Genomic DNA, 19,152 nt, shown 5'->3' with positions numbered 1-19,152 from the left:
TCCACTCAAAGTAGGGGGCGGGGCACCATCACGCTGTGTCAAGACAAGAACTTTCCTGAGAAATAACGCGAACGTCTGCATCATGTGGGATTTGCGGGCGGGAGCGGGACAAAATCATAATTCTTTGCGGGCGGGAGCGGGAGTGAAAAATCCGACCCGCGCAGACCTCTAAATCACGGGTTTATATTAACGCATTCTTTCGAATACACTATCTTTATTCCCTTCTTTTTTTTTTTTGCTGATTGTACTGATTGAGTTTCTTTCAGGTTTGTGTACTGAATAGTTGTGCTCTTTCTCAGAGGTGGTCGCTGATGACACTCCGGCCGTGCAGGCTGTGCTGAAGGCAGACACGCGGCGTCTGAAGTTACTGGAGGAGGAGAAGAGGCTGCAGGTTTTGCTTGAGAAGGGAGAAGACAGTGTCTCTGAGAGATTGGAGAAGGTCAGAGGCCATTCCCCCCCCCCATTTTTAATTTTGCCTTCACAGTTTTCTGTGGGTTTATTTTGTTTTCCTGAATGGACCCAGGAAGTAATATGCTTAGTCAGTGAGTGTTAAAGCATATACGCAGAGCCATGGCCTCACTTTCGTTTATAAACGCCTTGAGACCTCAAGAATGGCACAGGAATAGTTTTAAGCGTTAACAGTAAATCTAATATAGTAATTTTTACGATTAAAGTGATTTATATAGTTCGCAGTCTGAGTGAATGACCTTGACGTCTGTAACACCACAGCAGGAAGTCTATCAATCTCATCGCCATTTCCACTACACTAAAACACAGAGCTGACTGCAGCTCCCATTCTCCATTTTGAGCTAATTTATTGCCATGCCATGGAAATGTGCTGCTGGCGGGTGTTGCAACACAACAGAAGGTGGATTTACGTTGCATTCATGGCCCAAGAATGTTCAAACTGCAAAGATTTGGATGCGTTTTGCGAGAAGTTCACGGGCACATTGGGCGGCTATGAAGTGGTCTCTCCTCTGCTCTGCACATTTTACTGAAGACTCGTACGAGACCTCTGACCTGTTGAGGAGCGTTGGCTACAAGCCCGTATTGAAAGAGGGTGCAGTACCAACAAGTAAAGAAAAAGAAAACAAGAAAAGGAAAGTATTTATTTTATTTTTGAAAGTGAGTTCAGTTGCACCAGTCCTCCCGGAGCGTGAGCTGGGGGTTGTTGCTAAAACCCAGGACGTGACACATCGCTTGGGCAGTGACTTCCCTGCGGTTGTTGCTAAAACCGGTGACATCCTGTTCCGTCCCGGGTTTTAATAATTGCCTGAGCCGAGCAGTAATGGTGGAGTTTTCCATATGGAGAGAATGAGTGGAGCAGCCGTCTTGTTTCTAAACTGGATATTGCTGCCATCTCGCCCTTACGTGGAAGAAGCGAATGAACGGAGAACTGAGCAAACAACTGAAAGTCAGATTGTTTCAAAACAATCGGCCACAAGAAGCGAGAACACAGACGGGTAAGCTCTGACTCTCATTTGGATATAAAACAACAACAACAAAAAAAAAACCACATTGTTTATCTGAATTTATATGAATACATGTAACTTGTATTGTGTGTTTAAGTTAACAGTATAAGATTATTTAATTTGCTTCAGAATGTGATTGTCTCAGTTCATCTGATTATTTAATTAGCCTTTTACGTTTTATCAGTGAAAATGCATGCATGTACATGTATGTTGCATAAGTTATAACACCCATCCTGTTGTAATGAGAGTCAACCCACAATCAATGAAGTTAAATCAGTCTTAGTTGAGCAAGTCGGTAACGGTATTTCTTACTTTCACCATAAATTTTTATTTATATGACTTTGGTCTATAGCTGTCAAAGGCCTCGGCCTTAAAACCGGTTCCCGCTGTGATGTCTCGCACTCAGGGCTGGCTGGCTCAGCGGGGCAGCTCCAATGCCAACACTGCGGTCGATTTTAACTCCAAAAAAAAAAAAATATATATATATATATATATATATATATATATATATATATATATATATATATATAATTATTATTATTATTTTTTTTAAATTCCCATTTATGCAGCATACAAGAGTCAAACATGGAGATACTATCCACTCAGAAATTTATTTAAAAATAAAGGTTCTGCATATCTGCTTTAAGTACACCTCATACAACCACAAAGTTCTTCAGTGATCTTGTGACTTTTATGGTCCATCCTTACAAAACAAAGATGTGAGCGAGAGAGAGAGAGTACAGACTGTTACACAGAGATTTGCAGTTGGCAGAAATGCAGCAGTCTTGATAAAGTCAGTTCAGCTCCGAGGAATTAATGGACTCACTCTTTACTTTGAGTATATAAGCTGTGAAATAACCAAAGTAGACTTTTTTAATATAATTTCCACCAGATTAATTTTTCACAAGTTCGAAAAAACATCATTTCAGTTGTGCTTTATATTGAATGCTATGTAGATGTCGATGTGACCCTTTCGTCATTTCATCATCTCATCATCTCTGCCAGGTGTATGAGGAGCTCAGAGCCATCGGAGCAGCGGCAGCAGAGGCCAAGGCTCGCAGGATCCTGGCTGGTTTGGGCTTCACCCCTGAAATGCAGAACAGACCGACTAAGAAGTTTTCAGGTGGCTGGAGAATGAGAGTATCACTCGCCAGGTATGAAAGATAGCAGCTGTCAATAGCAAAGCAGGAAATTGTATGAAGGAATGGCTCTGTTATTTGTGACCTTGTGACATGATTGTCTCTAATTCGTTCTACAGAGCTCTGTTCATGGAGCCTACCCTGCTGATGTTGGACGAGCCAACGAACCACCTCGACCTCAATGCTGTCATCTGGCTCAACAAGTAATGTCTCAAAAAGTTTTGAGAACAAAGCACTGCAGCTCTGTCCAAACTACAGCTGTTATTTACATGGATTTAGGAAAGGCTTAAAGCAGATACGCAGAACCTTTATTTTTAAATAAATTTTTGACTAGATAGTATTTCCATCCTTGACTCTTGTATGCTGAATAAATGGGAATTTAAAAATATTTTTGAGAGTTAAAATCGACCGCAGTGTTGGTGTTCAAGCTGCCCCGCTGAGCCAGCCAGCCCTGAGTTTGTGACGTCACAGCGGTAACCGGTTTTAAGGCCGAGGCCTTTGACAGCTATAGACCAAAGTCATATAAATAAAAATTTATGGTGAAAGTACGAAATATCGTTACCGACTTGCTCAACTAAGACTGATTTGACTTCATCGATTGTGGGTTGACTCTCATTAAAACAGGATGGGTGTTATAACTTATGCAACATACATGTACGTGCATGCATGTACTTCACTGATAAAACGTAAAAGGCTCATTAAATAATCAGATGAACTGAGACAATCACATTCTGAAGCAAATTAAATAATCTCATACCGCTAACTTAAACACACAATACAAGTTACATGTATTCATCTAAATGCAGGTAAACAACGTGTGGTGTTTTTGTTGTTTTGTATCCAAATGAGTCGGAGCTTACCCATCTGTGTTCTCGCTTCTTGAAGGCCGATCTTGTGGCCGATTGTTTTGAAACAATCTGACTTTCAGTTGTTCGTTCAGTTCTCCGTTCATTCGCTTCTTCCACGTAAGGGCGAGATGGCAGCAATATCCAGTTTAGAAATAAGACGGCTGCTCCACTCTTTCACTTTTCTTCATACTGTGCATTCCGCTATTACTGCTCGGCTCAAGCAATTACTAAAACCCGGGATGGAACGGGACGTCACCAGTTTTAGCAACAACTGCAGGGAGGCCACTGCCCGAGCAATACTGTGTGTCACTTCCTGTTCCATCCCGGGTTTTAGCAACAACCCTCGGCTCACTCCGGGAAAACTGGTGCAACTGAACTTTCCTTTTAAAAAAAAAAAAAAAATACTTTCCTTTGCTTGTAGTTTTCTTTTCCTTTAATTATTAGTACTGCACCCTCTTTCAATACGGGCTTATAGCCAACACTCCTCAACAGGTCAGAGGTCTCGTACGAGTCTTCAGTAAAATGTGCAGAGCAGAGGACAGACCACTTCATAGCCGTCCAATGAGCCCGTGAACTTCTCGCAAAACGCGTCCAAATCTTTGCAGTTTGAACATTCTTGGGCCATGAATGCAACGTAAATCCACCTTCTGTCGTGTTGCTGCACCGGCCAAAAACACATCTCCGTGGCATGGCGATAAATTAGCTCAAAATGGAGGATCAGAGTTGCAGTCAGCTCTGTGTTTTAGTGTAGCGGAAATGGCGATGAGACCGATAGACTTCCTGCTGTGACGTTACGGACGTCAAGGTCATTCACTCAGACCGCTACCTATATGAATCACTTTAATTGTAAAAATTACTATATTAGATTTATTGTTAATGCTTAAAACTATTCCTGTGCCATTCTTGAGGTCTCAAGGCATTTATAAACGAAAGTGAGGCCATGGTTCTGCGTCTGTGCTTTAAGGAAAACTTCAAATTGTTTTCTTGTAGTTAAGACAGCCAAATTAGCGAACCAGTCATGGAAATCTTATGGCCGTTGTTTAGCGTCATGCAAAGTTAATGCTGCTTCACACGCCAATTCAGTAGTGTCAAAGTTTTCTGTAAAACTGGAATCAGTGGACTTTATTTGCTATGTACACTCACCAGACACTTTATTAGGAGCACCCGCACCCATGCTAATTCATGACATCATCCAATCAGCCAGTCATGTGGCAGAAGCACAGTGTATAAAATCATGCAGCTACAGGTCATGAACTTGAGTTAATGTTCACCTTAAAACATCCAAATGGGGGAAAATGGTTGATTTTTGATCTGGTTTGAGTAGTTCAGAACCTGCCAAGTTCCAATGATATTCATGCACAGCAGTCTCTAGAGTTTACACAGACTAGTGCAAAAAAAAAAAATCCCTCCAACTCAGGGGTTGATGTGCTGTGCGTTCTGAGATGCTTTTCTTTCTTACCACAGTTGTAAAGAGTGGTTACTTGAGTTACTGTAGACGTCTTCATGTCAGCTTGAACCAGTGTCTCAACAACAAGGTGTTTCCGTCCGCACAACTGCCGCTTACTGGATGTTTGTTGTCTTCTGTTGCATTCTTTGTCCTTTAAAGGAACAGTCCACCGTACTTCCATAATGAAATATGCTCTTATCTGAATTGAGACGAGCTGCTCCGTACCTGTCCGAGCTTTGCGCGACCTCCCAGTCAGTCAGACGCAGTCAGACGCGCTGTCACTCCTGTTAGCAATGTAGCTAGGCTCAGTATGGCCAATGGTATTTTTTGGGGCTGTAGTTAGATGCGACCAAACTCTTCCGCGTTTTTCCTGTTTACATAGGTTTATATGACCAGTGACATGAAACAAAGTTCAGTTACACAAATTGAAACGTAGCGATTTTCTATGCTATGGAAAGTCCGCACTATAATGACAGGCGTACTAACACCTTCTGCGCGCTTCGACAGTGCATTGATACGGAGCTCAGATATCAATGCGCTGTCGAAGCGCGCAGAAGGTGTTGGTACGCCTGTCATTATAGTGCGGACTTTCCATAGCATAGAAAATCGCTACGTTTCAATTTGTGTAACTGAACTTGTTTCATGTCACTGGTCATATAAACCTATGTAAACAGGAAAAACGCGGAAGAGTTTGGTCGCATCTAACTACAGCCCCAAAAAATACCATTGGCCATACTGAGCCTAGCTACATTGCTAACAGGAGTGACCGTGCGTCTGACTGACTGGGAGGTCACGGAAAGCTCGGAGAGGTACGGAGCAGCTCGTCTCAATTCAGATAAGAGCATATTTCATTATGGAAGTACGGTGGACTGTTCCTTTAAGGTGGTGATACACGGGGCAACTTTTTGGGTAATGTTGCCAGCAACAGGCAACCAAGTGAGACATAGGGCAACAGACAATTGACAACAATCAGATAAGAGCAAATCTATTGCCAGGGAGATAGACATTTCAAAGATGGACACTGAAACATTCGCAGCAGTCACTTTTGTCTTGGCATCAGCCTTTATTTCACTCAAGTAAGGATCACTTCTGGAACAAAACTGAATAGATACTCCGGTCAAAAGATAATTTGGCATTATTTTAACATTTTATAAGTCGAAATAACCACGTTATTCTGTTTAAAAAAAAAAAGCTTTTTAAATTTCTTAAAATGCTACTAGCGTCAATCACATATGCTATAAGTGATCTACATCACAAAAACCTAATTCTTTAATTCTCATCTCGGCAAAAAAGAAAAAAGACATGGACCAGGAGATGCTGCCGAGGAGGGAAAGGCTGTGACAGAGCTCCTGAAAGGCTTTCTTTCTTTCTTAGATCCTGAAGTTTGTACTGTTTCACCCTCAGGTTCCACAAGTAGTCGTGCTCTGGATGTGAATTACATCAGGCGATAAGTTAGACAATCTCTCTTACAACTCATGAAAACAAATCATGAGCTGTACATCACTTTTAACTTGATGCAAGAGAGCTAACGCTATCCCTACATAGCTAGCGATAACTTTCAGCTAACAACTTCTTCTTTTGGCTGCTCCCGATTAGGGGTCGCCACAGTGGATCTTTTGTCTCCATTGCTCCCTGTCTTCCACATCCTGCCACTTTCATGTCTCACCACATCCATGTATCTCCTCTTTGGCCTTCCTCATTTTTGTGTGCCTGGCAGCTCCATCCTCAACATTCTCCTTCCAACATGCTCTGCATCTCTTCTCAGGATGTGCCCGTACCATCTCAGTCTCATCTCTCTTAGCTTAATTCCGAAGCTCTCCACATGTGCTGTCCCTCTGATGTGCTCGTTCCTTATCCTGTCCAACCTCCCATCGCAAACCTTAACATCCTCAAATCCGCCACCTCCAACTTTGCCTCCTGTCTCTTCGTTAAGGGTACGGTCTCCAATCCATACATCACAGCTGGTCTCACTACTGTCTTATACATCTTTCACTTTTGCTGGGACTTTCCTATCACAAATGACTCCCGAAATCCTTCTCTAACTGTTCCACCCTGCTTGCACTCGCTTTCTCACCTCAGTATCGCAGCCCCCATTTTCCTGCACAGTTGACCCCAGGTACTTGAATTCACCAACTTTCTTTACGTCTACTCTTTGCATCTTCACTACACTCTCTCATCCCCATTCTCCCCATTTGATGCACATGTATTCTGTTTTGCTCCTGCTCACCTTCATTCCTCTTCGTTCCAATGCATACCTCCATCTCTCCAAACCCAACTCAACCTCCTTTCTACTTTCACCACATATCACAATATCATCCGCGAACATCATGTTCCATGGTGACTCTTGCCTCACTTCATCCGTCAAGCTATCCATCACTATGGCAAACAAGAAAGGATTCAAAGCAGATCCTTGATGAAATCCCACCTTCACCTTGAACCATTCATTCGTTCCAACTGCACACATCACTGCTGTTTCACTGTTCTCATACATGTCTTGCACCTCTCTAATATACGTCTCATACCATATCTCATCTCTTGGCAGATCATAACTCATCTCTTAACTTTCAGCTAACTATGTTAGCAAAAACCACCACTAGTTCGCTAAATCCCATTCAATCTCTAATGGCAGTTTACACTTAGGTGAAAAAAATCGATGTTTTAATTCCAATCTGAGCGCACAAAAATAGATGTCTGTTAGTTTTCTAAGCATCTGATGAGGTAAATGAACTACTTTTGGGTTTACACATAACTTGCCGACATAAGATATAAGTTGTCTCTCTTTTTTTTTTTTCTTTACCCCACTGCTGTTGAGATGCTGCCATCTTTGTTGAAAATTTCAGAAGCTCTCAGGTGGTCATGTGATTCACTGCTAGCACTCTTGGATGATCTTAAAAAGTTGCCCAAAACAATCAGAATCGTCCAGATAGAAATTATGTTGCCCAATCTCAGTGGAAAAGTGCCAAAGCACAACTGCCCAGTAACACTGCCCAAAAAATTGCCCCATGTATCATCACCTTGAGGCTTAATTGGTGTAACGAAAACATGGGACTGAGCAACATGTTGGAGCTTTCACTTGCCTAGTGGGCGAGCTAATCTATTTATCATTTGTCCAACGCTAAACTCTTGACTTCCAGCTTTCCATCTAACTTATCATTTTTCTTTTTTTCCAAAGCTACCTGCAAAGCTGGAAGAAGACCCTACTGATTGTGTCCCATGACCAGAGTTTCTTAGACGATGTCTGTACAGATATCATTCACCTGGACAACCAGAAACTCTATTACTACAGGGGCAACTACTGTGAGTGACCCTTAATTTTTTCCAATAGGAATCAATATGTGTGATGTTGTATAAGTAATGCGTTTTAAAATATAAAATCCGTTTTGTAGTGGCGTTTAAGAAGATGTACGTGCAGAAGCAAAAGGAGCTCCTGAAGCAATACGAGAAACAAGAGAAAAAGCTGAAGGAGCTGAAAGCTGGAGGCAAATCCACTAAACAAGCTGTGGGTTTTTTTTTTTTTAATGTACTTGAATTGCTTGATATTTATACTGTTTATTGTGCTGTGACAGCCCCTCACACCCTCTCTTCATCTCTTTACAGGAGAAACAAACAAAGGAGGCGCTGACGAGGAAACAGCAGAAAGGCAAGAAAAAGGGACAGGAAGAGGAAAGCCATGAAGCCCCAGAGCTCCTGAAAAGACCGAAAGAATACACTGTGAAATTCACTTTTCCAAACCCACCACCTCTCTCTCCACCCATTCTCGGCCTCCACAGTGAGTGCATCTCTAGGGATGTAACCGAATACAAGTGCATTATTCAGAATGAACATGTTCTAAACAGATACGAATAGGATTAAAAGAACAGTCCTGCACACATCTCTTGTCGAGACCAAGTATGAACTTGAGTGATGTAGGTGAGGTTGAGGAACTGTCAGAACAGACATTCCTATGTTGCTCAGTGTTCGGGTTCATATTTAAAAAGAAAAAGGGAGGGGGGGGGGAACCTTTCAGTTTAGGCTACACCAATTTCAGCTTTTAATCCAAATTCAGATAGATATTTGGAGCACTAAACATACACACAGTGGCACTGAGTGGAATCTCCCCAGCTAGTTTAGCTCATGTGACTCTTAAAATGAGCTTATTAATATAAACCTGTTGATTTTTCGTGTGGCCGGTACAACCGGGATTACAGCAGACAAATTAACATCATCTGACCAATCCGATTTGAGAATACAAAAGCCCTGTGGTATAAATGTTGGTTCATCAGGATTACCGCAATAATTCGGTCAGAATAGTGAAATGTTTTCACTGAAGGTATATTTAAATAATAAATAAATTATTATGAGTCGAAGATGAGTTCAGTATCATGCTAGCTGAATGGAATATATCTGATATACCACGAATAAAAGCCATTATTATTATTATACATACACATTCAATGGAACAATTATAGATTTTACAAAAAGTTAAGAACGGGGCGGTAACTTACCAATATTGAATGCTGATTCTGATCGAATGTAATTCAATGTTCTGTCAATCCAGTGTACTGTACAAAGTCAAAGTTCTAACAATAAAAATGGTACAAGTCCAAAAAGCCTGAACAACAACCCAACTTGTATACAAGCTATATACAGGTGGACAGTTCAAGTTCACAGTTCACTTTTGGTCGTAGTTAATTGTTACATTGCAGTTGTTCAAAACTAAAGGGCTTTGCTGAGTGAAGTCCTCGTGTAAAAGTCTCCGTCACTTTTCCTCACTTCCAAGTAGAACTTTGACAATATTTCTGCTATTGCTCTCTTTTCCAGTTTTTCAGTGTCCGTTGGTCTGTTTTTCTCTTGTAAATATGCGTGAAGAATATCCAGTGAAGTTTTGGTAGCCTTTCTGGTGTTCAGCACGTCTTTGTTTAAATCTTCCACTTTTTAATAAAGCAAACCTTGCGGCCATGTTTGTGAACAAACTGTCAGTCACTCTCTAGTGTGGAAATTTTATATTTCCGATGTGTCTCTTTTCCAGTTTTTCGATGGCCGTCGGTATATTTTTCTCTTGTAAATATGCATGAAGAATATATGATGAAGTTTTGGTAGCCTTTCGGGTGTTCAGTGTGTCTTCACTTTCAGTTTATTTCGTGCTTAATCCAAGCACTGAATTAACCTTGTCTTCTCTCTTTCCCGGCCGACAAAGAAATGATTGTGCGCATGTGCAGCAGCAAAGTTTCGTTATTGGATATTCGCATGAGCTCTGACGTGTGACGTTGTGTTGTCTTGACAGCGTGTAATATTATAACAATATTGAACGCTCATTCTCCATTGGGTAGAGTGGCATAATACATGGAGGATAAGCGATATGATAAAAATATTGTATGCCATCAATAAACCCACTAGAAGGGAATAGAACACGTGTTTTTATTCCATGGAAAAAGTGGCCTATATGTGTAATAATAGGTGATAGATTGTACTTGGAGTTATTTACAGTACGAGCAACAGTTTTATCCTGGTTGAGTTTGGAAGTTGCACCAGATTTAACCAGCGTTTTTCCACAGTGCTGCGTTCACTTGCAGTGATGTGTTCTTACTTCAGATTATCTGAATGTGTAGGTCATTAAATGTGAATAAGGATATTTTGATCCATATAGAATTTAAGCCAAAACAAAGAAAGTCGGGCGGCACGGTGGTGTAGTGGTTAGCGCTGTCGTCTCACAGCAAGAAGGTCCTGGGTTCGAGCCCCGTGGCCGGCGAGGGCCTTTCTGTGTGGAGTTTGCATGTTCTCCCCGTGTCCGCGTGGGTTTCCTCCGGGTGCTCCAGTTTCCCCCACAGTCCAAAGACATGCAGGTTAGGTTAACTGGTGACTCTACATTGAGCGTAGGTGTGAATGTGAGTGTGAATGGTTGTCTGTGTCTATGTGTCAGCCCTGTGATGACCTGGCGACTTGTCCAGGGTGTACCCCGCCTTTCGCCCATAGTCAGCTGGGATAGGCTCCAGCTTGCCTGCGACCCTGTAGAACAGGATAAAGCGGCTACAGATAATGAGATGAGACAAAGAAAGTCCTTCTTTTGATGGAACAATGTTGTAATTTTTCATATTTCTTGGAAATGTCTGGAGCAGAATGATTGTTTTAATGTAGAACAATTTATGAATAAATTGCACCGTTAAGAATGGTTAGTGCTGTTAGACATGTGCTTAATATGATTTTGTATATTATCTGTTTGAAAGTCAGTACATTCAATTAATTTAATGTTTCTTGTTGAGAGAAAGTAAACTCCCTTTTTGTTCCATTCTTCTCAGGTGTGGACTTTGCCTACACGGGTCAGAAGCCTCTGTTCAAAAATGTTGACTTTGGTATTGATATGGAGTCTCGAAGTAAGTTAAAACTTTGTGCACCATTGTTAACCCTTTGATGCAAAACATATGCACACCCCTTCTAATGTACAACATGGGTCAAAAATGACCCGCATTCATTTTCCAGGTTATTTCATGCTGACTGAGTTTTTCTTTGCTCTATCTTTTGAAATCAATTTATTTTATGATTGAATATTCCAAGTATTCTTTAAATATCTTGTTTTTAATTACCACAAATCATTAATTTAATTTTTTCTTTCCTACTTTATGAACAAAAATACTTTTTATATTACTACACATGGATCATCCAAGTGTGATTTAAAATTAAATGTCTTAATACTATAATAATAATTTGTTTCAAGTAATTACTTTAGCAGTGAATGGGGCCAGTTATTTATTTATTAACTATGTAGTTAGCTAAGCCAACTACAATAAAATTAGCTAACTAAAGTAGAATATGTCAGCAGCTCGGTAGCTAATAGTAATTACTTGTAACTTTCTGACAAGTAATCTACTCACTCTCAAGGGAACCTAAACGTAATCAATTTTTTTCTAAGGTAATGTTAGAACAATTGAAAAACATTACTTGCATGTATTAGATGGGCAAAGGGCGCCGTGCTGAGCTGTGAAATGTCTGACACAAGCACAATTCACAGTTCCCACCAAACGCTGGAGTAAATGCATGCGGGTCGGTTCTGACCCATGTGTGTAAACTTGATGTAGAATTACAAAAGCTGTGCTTGTTCATAACTTAAGAAAGGAAAAATAAAAATGATGATTTGTGCTAAACAAAAACAAGATATTTACTGCATATTTGGAAAAGTAAATGACAAAATGAATTTATTTCAAAAGTATATCATAGAAACAATGGTGGCACGGTGGTGTAGCGGTTAGCGCTGTCGCCTCACAGCAAGAAGGTCCGGGTTCGAGCCCCGTGGCCAGCGAGGGCCTTTCTGTGCGGAGTTTGCATGGTCTCCCCGTGTCCGCGTGGGTTTCCTCCGGGTGCTCCAGTTTCCCCCACAGTCCAAAGACATGCAGGTTAGGTTAACTGGTGACTCTAAATTGACCGTAGGTGTGAATGTGAGTGTGAATGGTTGTCTGTGTCTATGTGTCAGCCCTGTGATGACCTGGTGACTTGTCCAGGGTGTACCCCGCCTTTCGCCCGTAGTCAGCTGGGATAGGCTCCAGCTTGCCTGCGACCCTGTAGAAGGATAAAGCGGCTACAGATAATGAGATGAGATGAGATCATAGAAACACTCAGCCATACATGACATAACCTGGAAAATGAATGCAGGTCGTTTTTGACCCATGTTGTGCATTAGAAGGGTAGTGATACAAAAAGGGTTTTTATTCAAAAAGTAAGAAAGGAAAAAATAAAATAAGGATGTATGATGATCAAAAACAAGTTAATTGAGGAATACCTTGAATACTGAATGATGGAATTAATTTATTGCAAAGATATAGAAGATAAAAACTCAGCCGGGTCACTTTTGACCCATGTTTTACATCAAAGGGTTAAAAGAAGTTGAACAGCACACTAATAATTAAGTCATTCCATGAAATCGAGTCGTACATGGGCTGATATAAGTCATGTACGACGAGATTGAGTGGAATAACTGTTTTATTCTATCCACATTCACTGAATTTTGAGAAACGGAGCATTTTTATTTTTAGCAAATAAAAACTTTTATACAAAACGTTCAGCAAAATAATTTCTGCTTAGAATGTAAACAAATTGGCAAAATGACAGTACTAATTTGTGAAAAATGCAATAATTCTTGAAAAGTAAAAAAAAAAAGATACGTTCTTACCATCAAATAAATTCCATATTTTTTTCTTTTTTTTGTATTTTTTTGGGGGGGTTTTTGTTTTCGAATAGAGTTTTTATTTCACCCTTGGATGGTTCAGCAACACGCTCCGCTGTTTTGTTTTTCTCTACTCACAATATATGAGCTGATAGCCTAATAGTAGAGTAGCCAATCAGAGCGTGCAACTGCTCATATCCAGTGAATGTGGATAGAATAATAGCTGTTATTACTTCTGCCAGCTTTGTTGGAGGAGGTTTATGTTTTTGCCTCCGTTTAACTTTTCCCAATGTAACTCAAAAGGTAGCGAACGGATTTTAATGTAATTTTGAGGAAAGGTGGACCACGGGTCAAGGAACAATTGACTAGATTTTGATGCAAATCCTGACATGTACTATGTGCATCCAGGATCTTTTTTTTCCCCCATCTGTTCCCAAATTAGCTCAAAAAGTAGTGAACGGATTTTGATGGAATTTGGTGTACAGCTTTAGTATTATCCTAGATTCAAGTTATCTTGATGTTAATCTGGATCAGGATCCAGATCATTTTTTGATTAAGATAACTCAAAAAGTAGTGGATGGATTTTGATGAAATTTGGTATGTAGCTTTATCCTAACTCAGCTTAGAATTGGTTAACTTTTAGAAGTGATCTACATCCCAGATTAGTAAACATCTGGACATTCTTATATGTGGCTTGGCGGAGGTATGCACTCTACCAAGTGCCCTTCTAGTATTAATAAGAAATCAGTAACCATTGACATGTATAATAATTATTTTAGATATCATTCATGGAAATATCCAAACAACTGTCCAATAAGGGAAATGACATTTGGGTTGTTTTTTTTCCCCCTCCCAGTTTGTATAGTTGGACCAAATGGTGTTGGAAAGAGTACACTCCTACTTCTGTTGACAGGGAAATTGACTCCTGTAAGTGTGGCTCTATAAATTCTCATCTTGTGTATTATTTTTCTTGTCCAGGTCTTCTGTAAAATGGACCTTTAATTTAATTTCATGCTAGCTTTTTAATAAGCAGCATCATACTGATATATGTAAATACTGATATATTGGGGCAGCCATGGCCTAAAGGTTAGAGAAGCAGCTTTGGGACCAAAAGGTCGTTAGTTCATTGTATGGGTGGGGGGAGTGAATGAATGAATGAATGAATGAATGAATGAATGAATGAACAGCATTTTAATCCTCTATTTACATCCATGAGCAAGGCACCTCACTCCCAACTGCTCCCTGGGCACTGTAGTGCAGCTGCCTACTGCTCTGGGTATATTGTGTGTTCACAGCTTCCGATGGGTTAAATGTAGAGAGAGAATTTCATTGTGCTCGAATGTACATGTGACAAATAAAGGCGGCTTCTTCATATGTGGTCATATGCATAGCTCAGTGGTTCCCGACGTAGTAATAGTAAAAAAAAAAAAGACTAGACGTGTATATGTCTACCGTACAGTTCTCAAACTCACACAGACATAAATAAATGAGTCCCGACCAGCAGTGAATGATGGCATGTCCACCTTTGTTTCAGACCAAAGGCGAGATGAGGATGAATCACCGCTTGGTAAGTAGAAACTCCTAACTGGTGCTAAACCACAGTACTGTTATTCTCTATTCTGATTGGTCAAAAGGTTTAACTGTAAACTGTATTAATGTGCTTGACTCATCAATTCATTAACATTTCCGCAGTAATGGCTAATTCACTTGGACCTGTATGGTGAATACTCCATCTAATTAGCCTGGCAAGCCAGACTAAATGTGAATATTTAGTCTGGCCTCGATCCGTAGACATTTCCGAAGCGGGTAGGAGGAACAAACCGCTGTCTTTCAACTGTCTCTGTGCGTATAGGCCAACGCTCTGACCAATCAGCGCAACAGTGACTGTGACGTAGTCAGAGCGACAGAAAGCAGTGGGGGAGGCCTTGAAATAAATAATTTTTCAAAATGCGTATTAATTAATAAACAGGTTCTAGATATTAAGAAGTTTGGAGATAATGACCACAAGTTTGGAGTCTGTACCACATACACATTTTTTCCAAGTGTTTTTCAAGGGTTTGCTTAAACTGTTTTTGAGAGTTTTTATTTAGTGGTGTTTGGTGAAATAATTTCCCTTAAATTTAAAATAATGGGAAAATAAGAAACAATCAAAAAGTAATGTTTCAAAGCTGTTTATTAATTCTTCGTACTGCACAAACTAGCCCCATCCTTTTGGCTACGAGCGGAGCCAGCTGGTAGATCAGACTTTTGCCATAGCCGGTCGGCAAAACAGCGAAAACGTCCTTCTTGAAAAGGAATGAGCGGAGAGCCTCTTCCTGCTCATGTTTCAACGAAAACTCCAAGTCTAATTCTTCTAAAACTGATTCCAAAGCGGAGTCAAACGCGCGCTGTTCACTAGCGGTAGCCATCTTTCCTGTTGCGCTTTCTCCAGCGTCGCGCAGCTTTGTCGTCACTCCTGCAAAAGCCCGCCCAAAGAATCCAAACAAAAACCTTGCGTTGTGATTGGCGGGCACGATTTGATGCCCGGGGTGTTTTTGTTTATATGGTGCGAGGCTAGACCCACTCGCTAGGCAAAAAATATTTTTGGCCGCTAGGCGGGTGGGTCTAGTTTACTAGGCTACCTAGATATAAAACTAATAGTAAACAGATTTTTTTGGGGGGGAAATGTGTATTCATCAGCATGATGTAGCTTTTCATCCCCTGCTGGCCAAAAGGCCCGAAGGGGGATTATGTCGTGGCGACGTCCGTCCGTCCGTCCCTCCCTCCCTCGAAGGGTGCTCGCCTTCTGAAATCAACTCCTCTCACAATTTTTGGAGGAATTTCACAAAACTTGGCAGGATTCTTTGTTATATGTGGGTAATACGCATATTGTAATTTCGTTAAATTCGGTCACATTTTACCAGAGTTACAGCCCTTGATTAACAAAATTTTAATTTGACAATTTCATGTGTGTGTGTTTTCCTTCTGAAATCAACTCCTCTCACAATTTTTGGAGGAAGTTCATGAAACTTGGTAAAAGGCCTTGTAATATGTTGGTAATATGCATATTATTTTGTTCAATTCGGTCGCATTTTACTAGCTACAGCTCTTGATGAACAACCTTGTACTTTCACAATTTCATGAAGGTGTGCTCGGCTTCTGACATCAACTCCTCTCGCAATTTTTGGACGAATTTCTCGAAGCTTGGCAAAAGGCCTTGTTATATGACGGTAATACACATATTGCGATTTAATTTCGTTTGTGAAAATTTTCCCAGAGTTTTGATCCTTGATTAAATAACTTGTACTCTGACAATTTCATGAGGGTGTACATTCTTCTGAAATCAACTCCTCTCACAATTTGTGGAGGAATTTCACCAAACTTGGCAAAAGGCTTTTGTTATTTGATCGTTATACACACACTGAAATTTCGTTTAATTTGGGCAAATTTTACCAGAGTTATGCCCTTGATTATTTACAAACTTGTACTATGGCAATTTCATCAAGGTGTGCTTGCTTTCTGAAATCAACTTCCCTCATAATTTTTATCCCCCACTGGCCGAAAGGCCTGAAGCGGGATTATGTCGTGGCGATGTCCATCCATACATCCCAGGAAGGGTACTCTCATACTGAAATCAACTCTTCTCACAAATTTTGGAGGAATTTCACGAAACTTGACAGGGTTCTTTATTGTATGTTGGTAATATGCATATTGCAGTTTCGCTCAATTCAGTCGCGTTATGGCAGAGTTGCCAGCGGGAGATATTGTGCTCTCAGACGACTCTTGTTGTAAGGAGATATTGATGTAATATTTTTGGAATGAGTCTCTGCTGTCAATGCTTTGTAACAATAAAACTGTAACTCAGTTTTCCAACATGGGAAAGTCTTCATGGTAGGGGAATTTCTGCAGTTTCTCAGTAACATAAGCATCATTTTTGCCTTATTAACTTCACTAAAGAGGGAAAAAAGAGATTCTCATGAGGGAGTGACTGTTTATAGCTGCTCGAGCGTAAGTGATGACAGGAACCAGCTTATTTCATAGATGGTGCACAACATTCAATGGAACTATAAATGAATCAGAAGTATCGTTTATAAATTGCTATTGCTATGAGAAGATTAAAACGCTTTGGTGCATGCTGTTATAGGAAAATAAACAAACAGTAACTCGTATCACACAATACTTTTGTTGATTTATTTTTCTGTAACAGTGCAGAAAACTTGTGTTTGACTTAATTTACTGTATCAGTAATTTTTAAAACTCTCCTTTTTTGAAATGACTTGATTTGTCGTGTTCGATATGCATAGAAAGTGGGATTCTTCAACCAGCAGTATGCTGATCAGCTGAACATGGAGGAAGCTGCTACTGAGTATCTGCAGAGGAATTTCAATCTGCCATACCAGGACAGCAGGAAGTGTCTCGGCCGCTTCGGGCTAGAGAGCCACGCGCACACTATCCAGATTTCTAAACTCTCTGGTCAGCACTTAACTCTCTCTACGGTCTTTTCAGTCTTTTTTAACCACTATATTCATTGACTGCTATTTTTTTTTTTTTGTCACATTATTAGGTGGCCAGAAAGCAAGAGTAGTATTCGCCGAACTTTCTTGTCGCCAACCAGACGTCCTGATTTTGGTGAGTGATTAAAGGCAGCATGTCTGAAGACATCAGTTAAATCTGGTGTAAATATAATAAACTGTTTACATTTCTTTCTTTTAATTCTTGTTTTGTTTTTAAGGATGAGCCCACCAACAACCTCGACATCGAGTCAATCGATGCTTTATCAGAAGCCATCAATGAATACAAAGGAGGTAGGTTTCACAACAAACGTGCATTTGAGATTGATATTTAATTCTGTGAAATTTAATGGGACTGACATTCAGCTGTAACGGACCTCTCAAGAAATTAACATTACTTACATTGCCTCTTATTCATTGAAACAGTTTCTTTGTTCATTAATTTCATCTTTGACCTATCTGTACAACCAAACTCACATCTGGTCCAAGTCTGTGTAAATTTGTAACATCTTAACAGCCTTACAAATGATTGATTTTCAGTTAAAGAATCGAAATCAATCATTTATAGCAAGAGTATTGGGTGACTTTATGTACAAGAGGCACCACAAAGCTGTGACCAGGATCCAGTGATTTTGGCAGAAGAAATATTAACATTAGCACACTGAATTATTTTTTTTTTTTAATGTCATAACATAATTTCAGATGAGCACTAAAACACACCAGATGTGATTTTATTATTTTTGTATTCATTGTTGGGAACTTGACTCATCAATATTTATAAATGACGCTTAAAGCGTATATGCAGAACCATGGCCTCACTTTCGTTTATAAACGCCTTCAGACCTCAAGAATGGCACAGGAATAGTTTTAAGCGTTAACAATAAATCTAATATAGTAATTTTTACGATTAAAGTAGCGGTCTGCGTGAATGACCTTGACGTCCGTAACGTCACGGCAGGAAGGCGATCGGTCTCATCGCCATTTCCGCTATACTAAAACACAGAGCTGACTGCAACTCCGATCCTCCATTTTGAGCTAATTTATCGCCATGCCACGGAGATGTGTTTTTGGCCGGTGCAGCAACACGATAGAAGGTGGATTTACGTTGCATTCATGGCCCAAGAATGTTCAAACTGCAAAGATTTGGACGCGTTTTGCGAGAAGTTCACGGGCACATTGGGCGCCTATGAAGTGGTCTCTCCTCTGCTCTGCACATTTTACTGAAGACTCGTACGAGACCTCTGATCTGTTGAGGAGCGTTGGCTGTAAGCCCGTATTGAAAGAGGGTGCAGTACCAACATTTTAAATAAAACTGCAAGAAAAGGATTTATTTATTTAAAAAGGAAACTGAGTTTAGTTGCACCAGTTTTCCCGGAGTGAGCCGAGGGTTGTTGGTAAAACCTGGGACTGAACGGAATGTGACATATCGCTCAGGCAGTGACCTCCCCGCGGTTGTTGCTAAAACCGGTGACATCCCATTCCATCCCGGGTTTTAGTAATTGCTTGAGCCGAGCAGTAATGGCGGAGTACTCCATAATGGAGAAAGAGTGGAGCAGCCGTCTGATTTCTAAACTGGATATTGCTGCCATTTCGCCCTTACGTTGAAGAAGCGAATGAACGGA

The 19,152-nt window shown here is 40.4% G+C and overlaps 1 protein-coding gene across 2 annotated transcripts in view; it reads left to right on the top strand.

The window, feature by feature from the left end:
• abcf1 (ATP-binding cassette, sub-family F (GCN20), member 1) overlaps positions 1-19,152 on the top strand; it is a 51,727-nt gene that overhangs the window by 28,471 nt on the left and 4,104 nt on the right. For both annotated transcript variants that reach the window (XM_060904709.1, XM_060904708.1), the window contains 12 exons: positions 300-439; positions 2,478-2,626; positions 2,731-2,814; positions 8,079-8,203; positions 8,293-8,405; positions 8,504-8,675; positions 11,182-11,256; positions 13,897-13,967; positions 14,575-14,607; positions 17,324-17,492; positions 17,584-17,648; positions 17,752-17,824. In XM_060904709.1, the coding sequence (XP_060760692.1) occupies positions 300-439; positions 2,478-2,626; positions 2,731-2,814; positions 8,079-8,203; positions 8,293-8,405; positions 8,504-8,675; positions 11,182-11,256; positions 13,897-13,967; positions 14,575-14,607; positions 17,324-17,492; positions 17,584-17,648; positions 17,752-17,824 (1,269 nt within the window). The remainder of the gene's footprint in view (positions 1-299; positions 440-2,477; positions 2,627-2,730; positions 2,815-8,078; positions 8,204-8,292; positions 8,406-8,503; positions 8,676-11,181; positions 11,257-13,896; positions 13,968-14,574; positions 14,608-17,323; positions 17,493-17,583; positions 17,649-17,751; positions 17,825-19,152) is intronic.

Source organism: Neoarius graeffei, chromosome 22 (assembly GCF_027579695.1).
Source record: "Neoarius graeffei isolate fNeoGra1 chromosome 22, fNeoGra1.pri, whole genome shotgun sequence".
In the NCBI taxonomy this organism is placed as follows: domain Eukaryota; kingdom Metazoa; phylum Chordata; class Actinopteri; order Siluriformes; family Ariidae; genus Neoarius; species Neoarius graeffei.
This window is presented reverse-complemented; position numbering and strand designations above follow the sequence as displayed.